The following is an 11,431-nucleotide window of genomic DNA, read 5'->3' on the forward strand; positions in this document are numbered from 1 at the left end:
TAAACAATTTAAACTGATCTATAATCAGCTATGAAGTTGAAGCAGTAATTAAAAATCTTCCAACTAAAAATAGTCCAGGCCCTGATGGATTCACTGGTGAGTTTCACCAGGCGTTCAAAGAACTATTACCAATGCTTCTGAAAATAGAAAGAGAGGAAACATTTATGAAGTTACTGTTACCTGATGACCAGACAAAGATGCAGCAGCAACAACAGGATAATTCTAAAACCATCTCTCCAATGAACTTAGGCACAAAACTTCTCAACAAAACACTTGCTAACTGAAATCAAGAACGCATTTTTAAAAAATTATTCACCACAAATATGTTGTCTTTATGCCAGAGACCAACCGAAGGTTCAACAGATGGAAATCAATAGTTGTTTTAACGTATATATAAGTGGTCCCAAGGATAGAAAACACATGGCTATCTCATCAGAAGCATTTGACTAAATCTAATATCCCTTCTTCTTAAAAGTCCTGAAGAGACGCAGAATAGAAGGGATATATTTAAAAATAAAACATGCTGAGTATGATGAGCATACGGACCTGAGTTCGCTCCCCAGAGCCCATATGAAAAAGCTGGCTGTGCTGCCACATGCGTGTAATCCCAATGCTGGGGAGACACTGCGGCTCTGGTCGGCCAGCCAGGCTTACTTGAAAAGTTCCAAGTAAGACCTTGTCCCAACAAACCAGGTGGACAGTGACTGAAGAAGAATAGCTGTGTTTGATTTTTGTCTTCTCAACACATGCAACAGAGAGAGAGAAAGAGAGAGAGAGAGAGAGAGAGAGAGAGACAGAGAGAGACAGAGAGAGACAGAGACAGAGACAGAGAGAGAGAGAGAGAGAGACAGAGAGAGACAGAGAGAGACAGAGAGAGACAGAGAGAGAGAGAGAGAGAGAGAGAGAGACAGACAGACAGACAGACAGACAGACAGAGAGAGACAGAGAGACAGAGACACAGAGACAGAGACAGAGACAGAGAGACAGAGACAGACAGAGATAGAGACAGAGAGACAGAGACAGAGAGAGTGTGGGGGCTGGGGGTAGGTCAGTGGTACAGCACTTGCCACACATGAGCAAAGACCTGTATTGCACCCCCAGCCCCATGACCGTAAGTAATGGAGTCTTGGTTTGTTTGGGGCTGTAGGAAGCTATGACTCTTCTCCCTCAGTACTTCAGGGAAATGCGGGCACACCAGCTGCCTCAAGGGCTGGCATAAGAACAGACTTTAGGAGAACAGAATGGAGTCTTCCTGGGCTTCCTGGCTGTGTGAGCACCCCTCCCCTCCCTAAGACAGACACTTGTGAGAAACCATGCCACCCACTCCCTCTCTTGAAGGTGAGCACAGTACTCTCTTGCTTACATGGTAATGAGCTGTGACGTCAAGAGGACCTTGAAGAGGTGCCCAGGCAAATACCAGCCACCTCTGCATAATGACCAGGCGGCTGCAGAAGCACAAGGGGCATGCTACTAGTAAGTGGGAATGAAGTTCCGCCCTAGGTGTGACGTTCCTGAGGAATGTGCGCGTGCGCGTATGGCACATCACAAAACCTGGAAACATCGAGTGAATAATGAAGGGAATGAGTGGGTTCGTGAAGATGGCGGAGGTGTGCGTCATTAAAACAACCTGAGGAAACACGGGTGAACGGAACCACGGTCCTGTCACTTCCATTTACCTTCGCGTGCCCCTGAGGAATGTTTATGAGTAGTCTCACACCTGCTGACCAAAACCAGCGGGAGAAGCATGGCGGAGGGTGAGCTGAGGTGTCCATCAGATGGACCCTACTAGTGAGAAAAGATGCAAAGAGCAAAAGCTTCACGCTCGGCTCCGTCACTCACAGCTCTGGGACGGAAGCTGTAAGATCACTCAGTCCTTGCCATTTTCTCATTGGCGATATGCACAGTGGCGGCTGCTCTCCGACCCTCATTATGACAGGTGACCAATTCACGCAGAGACTCCAGGATGCTTGCCACATTGAGAACCTGTGCACCCATTCACTGAGGAGGTTAAACGGGTTTAACACGCCCATGTAGGGTGAGACATTATCCTGGGGTAAAAGATAATGTTTTGACGTGGGAACCCTTCAAGTTTCAGTGTGTTGGGGGGAGGGGGAGGGAGCGGGGCAGCCGGCGGGGGGGGGGGGGGGGGGGGCCGGAACGCAGCAAAAGATGCTTGACAGACTGAGAGATAAGTAGGTAATAGGTGGATAGTGGGAATACATAGGGCTGAGAGATGGCTCAGCTGCTAACGGGTTTGCCATGCAAGCAGGAGACCTGAATCCATAGCCCCAGCACCCACATAAAAGCTAGGCAGGACAGTGTGTGTATAACTCCAGTGTTGGGGAGGTGGAGACAGGAGGATTTCTGAGACTGACATAGACAGCTGGTAAACTCGAGGTTCAAAAGAGAGCTTATATTTTAAAAAAGAAAAAAAAAGTAGAGAGCAAATGAAAAAAGATATGTACACCATCCTCTACCTCACAGATAGACATGTGCACACAGGAGCAGGCTGATCTGCAGACACACACACACACACACACACACACACACACACACACAAACACATGCATGCACTAATATATAACAAACAGAAATAAGAGCACACGCACAAGAAAGCAAGAAAGATGATGTAGACAGACATCCATTTCTCATCAATGTAAGACAGGAAATGCCACACAACAACCAGAGCTGTGCACACTTCCCGCTTTCCCAACACAGGGGCTCCAGACAGTGGCAGGAGAGAGAAAACGATCTCAGACCTGCTGGTCACCTGGCTGAGTAAATCTGCCTTCGTGTGTGTATCACCTTGGCCCTCACGTCTGAGTTGGTTAAGGTCACAGGTAGAGCAGAGTTGGTAAAGTGGTTGCCTTGCAAGCGTGAGGACCAAAGTTCAAGGCCCAGAATCCACATTAAAAACCCATTGAAAAACCCAGGCATGGTGGTATATGCTGGGGAGATGAATACGCGCATGTGTCCCCTAGGCTCACTGGCCAGCCAGCTTAGTCTACTTGGCAAGCTGCAGGCCAATAGCAAAAGAGACCCTTGCTCACAACAATAAAGGGTGGATAGTGGCTGAGAAATGACCCCTGAGGTTGTCCTCTGGGTCTGTCACACATGCACAGACATCTGCATCCTCAGACACACAAGTAAAGGATAAAGAAAAGGTCACAGTGACAGTACCTCTCAACATCTTTCTCTCTGAGGCTTGGCTTACACAGTAGCACAGATCCTTTCTTCATTGGGCAGCAGCCATGTGAACATTCACACTTCTTCCTGTCTCCCCTCCGCCTGCTTTTTGGAAGCCTGACTTTGGCTCTGTTCCCCCCCAGGGAGTCTTGGCGGCATCACAGTTGGGCAGAGACAAGAGAGCAAGTCCAGACAACACACACGTGTCCTAACACACCTGTGCTAAAACCAAAAAAAGCTGCACCAGGCACGGCGGCAAACACCTGTCATCCTAGGCTTCAGGAAACTGAGACGGCAGGATCAGTAGTTCAAGGCCAGCCTAGGCAACAAAGTGAGATCTTGTTTCAAGGAAGCAAAAAATAATGCCTTTTTATTTTTAAAAACCATCAAACCTAGGCACAGAGCATGAAAAACCAGCAGCTCTGACATATGGCCACACTCTCCCTGAACACGCTCCCTCTGTGGAGCACAGGGACACACGAGCACCCTAGCAGCCACAGTGTTCTCTCTAGCATGGTACCTCCCAGGAAACTTGCGTCCTCTCTGCAGAACATCCCACTGTGAACAGACTCCCCTTGCTGGGACCACAACAGCACATTTCTTCTGCTCCCTCAGTGGCACCAACCACAGTCTGTGGCCTTAGCTAAGTATGCACGGTCCATCCATCGCTCTAGCATGTGTCTGTGGGTGCGGGGCCAGGACATCCTCTATCAATGCTCATGCGCATAATGCCTGACCAGGCTGCCTGCTCAGAATATTTGAGAAGGAGATGGACAGTGTGCTAGGTGTTAAGATAAAAAAGGGGTGGAGGAGGGGTGAGTGGGAAACAGTAGGGTGCTTACGGAGGCTTCTTAGAAGAGAGACCTCTTGTGAGGAGAAGCCTTCATATATGTGAAAATGGAGACACCTGAGGAGAGCAGAGGACAGAGCTAGAGCACGTAGGGGACTGGGTGGACTGTGATGCAGTCAGTACCCAGGACAAATAAGAAGTGACAAGTGAGGAGAGGCTGTGCAGATACATGGGGTGGGGACAGGAAGGATGACTCATTTGTCAAGTGCTTGCCTGGAAAGCATAGGTCCTGAGTTCAGCTTCAAGAACCCATGAGAACCACCATGTGTGGCAGTTCACATTTAGAGTCTCAGCACTGTGGAGGAGGAAGGGTATCCCTGGAGTTTACTGTACAGACAGCCTAACCTAACAGGGTGAAGCCGCAAGTCCTAGTGAGACACCCTACCTCAAAGTACAAAGTGGACAGCTCCTCCACACATGTGTACACATTCCAAGAGATGTACAGTAGTAACACACACAAATGCTCACATATGGCAGCTACTATGGTCAAGGAAGAAGCTGAGGGATGATGGGAGATCTCCAGGCGGATAGGAGGAGGAAGAGGGTTTCTTGAGGAGGAAATCAGAGCGCTTTCAAAGAATTGGCCCCATCTGGAAAACTGGGCACTCCGTGGCCTGCTGCTTGGTTGGCAATGTGTGGTCTCTGTTGTCTGAGCTCTGCATGCTGCAGACAGCCAGAGCTCAGCCCTACCTTGTCTGCCAGGTCTTCGGGGGCTCGTTCCTCAAAGAGGCGGATCTTATCCTCCAAGCTCTTCTTCAGAAGGTCTGCCTTGCCTCTGCCCTTGGAACGCAGCTTTCTCGCCTTGGACTGTGGGAAGAGACAGGTCAGATGACACATTGGCTTCTTCCCAAGCCAAAGGTGTGTGTGTGTGTGTGTGTGTGTGTGTGTGTGTGTGTGTGTGTGTGTGTGTGTGTGTAGAGCCCACATTGAGCTTGCACTTGACCAGACTACAAATCATGCTGCAGGCAGAGGAAGCAGCAAGTTCAAGGGCTTCATCTTCCATTGGGTTCCCTAGAAGCAGAGGCTGAGCCTAGGATGGGAGGTGCGAAGGTCCTGAGGGGTCTAAGGAATGGCCTATGCAGAACAAAGAGGTCAGGACAGAATGTGGACAGGCCAAGCAGCACAGTAGCCTTGGGTCTATCCTGTGCTGGTCCATAGGGCTCCAGAGGATGCATACACATAAGCGGCCACTTAAGGTGGCTGTCAATCCTCAGCCTTTAGGACCAATGTAAGAGAGCCCCCTATTCATGGCCCAGCCAAGATTACCCTAGCACTTGTCTCTGCATCATATACAAAAAGGGCCCTTGGACCCTTGAATCAGAAAGTGGTGTGAGCTGAAGGCAGGAGTAACTAGGTGACTCCCTGACACCCTGTGCAATGCTCAGGAGAAGCAGAAGAATGTTGCTATGATCTGGAGGAGGCTGATAATCATGGATGCTGGTGGTCCCTGGGCTTGGCACCATCATGGTCTACTGTAATCCTTAAAAGCAGAGCAAGCTGAGAAGTTCCAGGAATGTTCAGAGGCCACCATAGATCAGGGCGGGAGATGATTAGCTCAGAGCTGATGGAGGCACAAGATCCTGTGAGTCCACAGTCATCTCTGCAGTGGGCAGGCCAGACACGGCCCCTACCTGCAGCTCAGGTGCAGCCAGAGCCTGGTCCAGTTTTCGGAACTCTCCTTCCCGCCAGGCCATCAGCAATTGCTGCTGCAGCACTCGCGCTCGGATTCTGGGGAGGGCCAAGCTCCGGTCCAGCTGGGTGAAGCAGCCCTGGGCCTCCTGCCTCACCCTGAGCAGGTCTTCTTCAGACAGTGAGATGGCTGCACAGCAGAGCTTCCTGGGAAGGGACAGTGACCGTGGACTGGGTCAGAGACAACTTGGCAAGGGCTGGGGAGAGAAGCTACAGGTACAACATCTCTGAGCTAAATCCCTGACTGGCGCAGGGAGCTTCGGATGCTTATCCGTGGCCTTGTGAGCATTTCTTGAGTGCCTAATGTATATGGTGCAGTATACAACACTATATCAGGCAAATGAGGCACTGTCCACCCAGCCAAGTAAGCAGCCTGTCATGGTACAGAGGAGGGATGCTCACTTCCCGTGAGCACAGGTCTAGCCCTGAGCCCTGCATCAAGAATGAAGACCAGTGACTCATTTAACAACCCAGTGCATGCTGGGCACCACACTGTGTAGCTGGGTGCTAGGGACTGAACTGGGTCCCCCTCCCCCCCCCCCTTGTCTGTTAAAGGTCAATCCCATACCTCACTATGGATGAGGCATATTTTTAAATGGAGTCAGTACAAATAAGAGAAATTAAGATTAAATGGTGCTGGAGAAGGGTCAGCTCAGAATATGAGTGGTGTCCTTATCAGGATGGGAGACACAGGCACAGGGTAAGTTCTGGTCAGGGGACCTTAAGGCAGTGTAGTGTTATGTCTGGGTCAACAAAAGCCAAGAACTGGCAGCAATGACCAGAACTAAGGAAAACTGAGGGGGCAGAGCATCATCCCCTGAGCCTCTGGAGGGTATATGACCTGCCTGTGGCTTTAAGCCAAGACTGTGCTGCTGATCTGTGGCAGCCATAGGATCAGATACTGGCTACTTCACTGAGAATCCTTACCCTAGCCTTGAACCTCAGGGAATGGGTGATGCTGGGAGAGGTCCCTCCTTGCTCCCACATTGGCCAGTATGCCTCTATTCATCTTCTTCGCACATCTTTCTGTGCAGACAAGCAAGGTTTGTCTGATTTCCCTGGCAACATCCTATCGACATAATCTGCATGAAACGTCCCTCTGTAGATGCTTTGAAACTGGGAAGTATTTGCAGGATGCCTGCCATAGGAAGCCAAGGGTGGGGCTCCATATGTTCAGATCTGAGTGTAGAATGTGGGACTGAAAAGTTCTGGAAAGTTCTCCGATGAAAATAGTCTGCCTCTCAAGGATGCCAGGGGTTCTCAGCTGACATCAGGTAACACCCCCCCCCCACAGATTCTGAATGCCTCTTCCTGGTCCCTCTTGCCAGGGACAGCCTCTGCTTGTTGCCCTCTGGTAATGAGGACTGCCATGACTCTCCTCACTCTCGCTAGACTTGTAAAAGACTGGGCCCGTGGTCAGCAGAAAGCAGGTATGTGTGAGTCAGGATCCTGCCCTGCCCCCCCCCACAAGGGGGTCAGCATTAGACCAGAAACCTGGTTTGGGGGTCTGTACGCAGGGCTCAAAGACACTACTATTTCTCTGCATCAGTTTTCACCTTTGCTCACTGAGGTTGCGGCAGCCCGTCTGGCTTACAAAAGTGTGTTTCAGAACCATTTTGTTCAGAGCCACTTTTATTTAATGCCTCAGAAATTCAGGTCACAACCCTCAGGGTCTCAAATCAGCAAAGCATGGAAGCAGCTGGGAGTGTGAGCCTGTGGGTTGACCCTCCTTAACCCCTGGAGAAGTCATAAGAGTTTGCTGATGGCCAAGCAAGACGTCTCATTACCCCATAAATGGCTAAGTCTGCGCTGGTTTTGGAAACACTCCCTGCAATACAGGTTCAAATGAAGCAAAAGGAAATAACCACTGGGCAATGGGAATGTCACGCGGAATTCAAACACATCAAAGAATCCTGCACGAACGGAACTGTGGGAAGGTCGGGGCCAAGCACCACCTGAGTTGACTAAAGACCAATGGTGGTTATAAGAAGTGCCATTTTGGGATCTGCCTCTTACTGTACAGAGGAGACAGCATCTTGTATTCCTGGGCAAGAAAGCAACAACTAACCAGAGACTGGCAAACAAAGGAAGCCACGCTCACAAAGGGGAAGGGGCCAACCTGGAGACTGTTTAATGCAACGAGATAATAATATCACTGGCGACTAGGGATGTGGCTCAGTGAGTAAGAGCATTTGCTGTGCAGTATTGAGGACCTGAGTTCAAATCCTCAGCACCCACATAAAAAGCCAGGCATGGCTGTGTACGCCTGGAACCGCAGCCTTGACGGGGCATTCACAGGCAAATCCTGAGAGGCAAATCCCAGCCAGCCTAACAGAAACGGTGTAACTTCCAATTCAGCGAGATACCTTTTCTTAAGGTAATAAGGTGCAGAGTGATGGATGACACCCTGCCTCTTCAGATGTCACATGGGTACACCCACACACTCATGCACATGTGTGTATATATGTATATATACATATATGTATATATATACACATACATACATACGTCACACAAACACATATGCCACAGCACACATACATGCACATGTGCACACATGCATATACACACCACATAGGTATACATACACATACCACTATATATGCACACCACACATACCAGACACACACATATATGTATAAAGCCAACACCGCTCTCTGAACACACCTGGCTTGGTCTCCTGACAGCAAGGTTGGTTCCTGGGAAGAACACTTTTCAGAAAGAGGTAGTAAACCATCAGAGCCAGAACAACTTGAGTAACTTCCTCTGGAGGACAGTTACAAATAGACACTGTGCCATTCAGCGTCTACACACAGGTCCCCAAGTTCAGCCTAAGCTCATGCATCACACACTTCAGATGGCAACATGCACTGCGGAAAGCACCCTAAAAGATTCAGTACCATCACCTCATTTTACAGGCAAGAAAGTGGAGGCCAGGAGTGGTTTAGCGGCTTAGCATCTTTCACACATTGGCACAGTGGGTAGTATCCAATTTAAAAGCAGGTCTCTCTGTCTGTCTACACAGCCATGTTTATTCCACACTGGCCATGCTTGCAGCTCCTCCAGTTTTCCCCAGCAAGCACTCCATGCTTTGTGAACCTATATTACACACTAAAGGCCCCTTTCAGGGCCCAGCTAAATCTGAGCTGGCACAAATAAGCGGCAAGTGTCCCTGGATTATGCCACCGACTGTCCCACTGCTTCCCCAGCAGCTTCTTGTGACACAGCAGGAGTGTTGGTCACCGAGGACAGCTGTGTCCTATAGGAGTAATCATTGCATGCTTCTGTGTGCAGAGTGCCAGGAAACAGCTCAGGTCACCAGTGAGCAGGTGAGGTCGCAGGCAAAACCAGTGCAGAACGGAATCAGGACTGAGCTGTGGCTACATCATGTGTTACCTGGATACCGGCTGACACAGGGTGGGCTGAGAGGGTCTCAACAACCTCATGCAAGCCACATACACACTCTTCAGGGTCCCCCTGAACCAGACAGAGCATCTCTTCTGGTTTTGTTCTGTGAGGTAGCGTCTCACTCTGTAGGCCAGGCTAGCCTCCAGCTCATGATTTCTGCCTGCTTTTGAATGCCAAGGTTCCAGGAGTGTGCCACCCTGTTTGGCAATGTAGCATTTCTTTTTTATTTACTTACTGCTCTTTATTTACTGTGAGTGCATGTCTTGTGTGTGCATGCACATGTGTATACAAGTACATACACATGTGTGTGCACATGAACATGGAGACCAGAGGTCAACGTTAGGGGTATTCCTCAGTTGTTCTCAACCTTAGTCTTCTGAGATAGTCTCTTACTGAACCCAGAGTTTGCCAGTTTGGTGAGACAGTAGGGGCCAACCTGCCTCTGCCTCCACAGTTCTGGGGTCATAGGCTCTGCATTGAGTTCTTTTATTGAGGTCCTCAACTCAGGTCCTCATGCTTATGCGGCCCTTAGCCAACCTAGCCATCACCCTAGCCCTTATTTTATTTTGAAACGTGGCATCACGTAACCCAGGCTGGCCACAAACTAAATGATCCCGCCCCCCACCCCCGCCTCTGCTTCCCAAGTTCCAGAATTCCAAGCCTCAATACCACCCCCAGCTCATACAACACTTCCTATAGAGGGACCGGGAGCACTTCATTCACTGACAACCCACCGGATGATTCAGATAAGTCTATCTCCCCCACAGAAGCTGGGTTGCCTTCCGGCCTACAGTGCATCATCCTATGATGATCCTACGGGTCATGTGTAATCCCTGTGGGACTTGCAGGCCCAGTATGTGTGACTAATAAACAGTGCGGATCTTATGTGTCTGGAGATGGCACCACATGTTCGGACATCCTGCCTCTCCGTCCTGCATGGACCACTCCCTTCCCAGTGTGGGTGCCCGCTCATCATCACTCACGTGAACACCAAGTGCTCCCAATGCCTCAGCTCTGCCTGCTCCTCGGTGCAGGCCTCCGGCGCATCCTGCTGTAGCCGCTGTCTCACACCCTGCACCAGCTCCTGGCCCCGTTCTCTCTCCTCTGCTTCCAGCTGCGCAGTGCGGGCGGCCGACTCCCGGCTGTGCTCCTCCAAGATCTGCTGCAGGAAGAGCCAGGGAGCACTGCGTTTCAGCAGCTCCTGGGTCATGGCCGTGCTCTGCAGGCGCCTCAGGTCCTCCGTGGCTTTCTCAGACAGTGACACAGTCAGGACACGGAGGTCGTCCAGGGCAGCCTGGTCCAGACGTTCCTGCAGCTCCTCCAGGGCAGCGGTGTGCTCGGCCATCACGCTCCTCCATTGACGCAGGTACTGGATTGAATCCTCCGCAGTGCTGGAGGCCTCGCCCAGGGACACCTGCTCCTTCTGCTGCTCCTTATGCTGTCAGGAATGTGAGAAAGGGGCCACTGGACGGTCAGGACTCATGTGTGTAGGAGCACAGGCAATGGGGGGGGGGTGAAGATGTACAGTACTTCTTTTCGAAACTCAAGGGGACACAGAAGGCACGTACAGCCTTGTCCCCAACAATCTCACACTTAGAAAACTGGCACAACTGAACATCAGGATCTGGTGGCATAGGTCTATCACCCTAGCCTCCTGGAAGACGTAAGGAAGAGGAGGATTGTAAGTTCAAGGCCAGCCTGGGCAACATAGCGAATCCTGTATCAAAGTAAAGAGTAAAAGCAAAAAGAGGGCTGGGGATGTAGCTCAGTACAGGTTGCTTACTTAGCTTTGGCTCAGGCCTCAGCAAATACACAAGCTCACATGCACACACACATGCACACGCACACATATACACACAATGGTTAAGGATTTGTGTTGGAAAAAAAAAGAATTTTGTGTTGAAAATAGCTACACAATGACTAGGTAAAGCCCAAGAGGTAGCCCACTGGGGTTCCATCTTGACTTTCTCGCATCCAGAAATCTGGCTCTCCCCCTGCCTCTACTTCTTGATCTGTCCATTGGAAATACTAACAGCAACTACACTACAGTGTGGACCCTTACGAGCTGCTCAGTCCATGTCAGCCCTTAGGAAGATGCCTATGGCAGAGTCTGCAGTAGTGCACACTTGCTGTTGGCCCTACCATGTGTGTGTCATGTGGTCACTGAAAACCATGACATGTGAGTAGGGAAGCCAATGATGGTGCCTGTGAGAGACACGCTCATGAGGAAGTCCATGGAGCCTGTTAAGGAGGATCCTAAGCAAATCCTGGGTGAAAATCATCAGGCGCTAAGGCTTG

The 11,431-nt window shown here is 50.3% G+C and overlaps 1 protein-coding gene across 8 annotated transcripts in view; it reads right to left on the bottom strand.

Moving 5' to 3' along the window:
- Window positions 1–11,431, bottom strand: part of EVC2 (EvC ciliary complex subunit 2) — an 85,181-nt gene that overhangs the window by 26,117 nt on the left and 47,633 nt on the right. For all 8 annotated transcript variants that reach the window (XM_084799898.1, XM_084799900.1, XM_084799901.1 and 5 more), the window contains 3 exons: window positions 10,117–10,571; window positions 5,668–5,872; window positions 4,727–4,843 (listed from right to left, as the gene is read on the bottom strand). In XM_084799898.1, coding sequence (XP_084656024.1) covers window positions 4,727–4,843; window positions 5,668–5,872; window positions 10,117–10,571 — 777 coding nt within the window. The remainder of the gene's footprint in view (window positions 1–4,726; window positions 4,844–5,667; window positions 5,873–10,116; window positions 10,572–11,431) is intronic.

Source organism: Acomys minous (genome assembly GCF_964271855.1).
Source record: "Acomys minous genome assembly, chromosome: 10".
In the NCBI taxonomy this organism is placed as follows: domain Eukaryota; kingdom Metazoa; phylum Chordata; class Mammalia; order Rodentia; family Muridae; genus Acomys; species Acomys minous.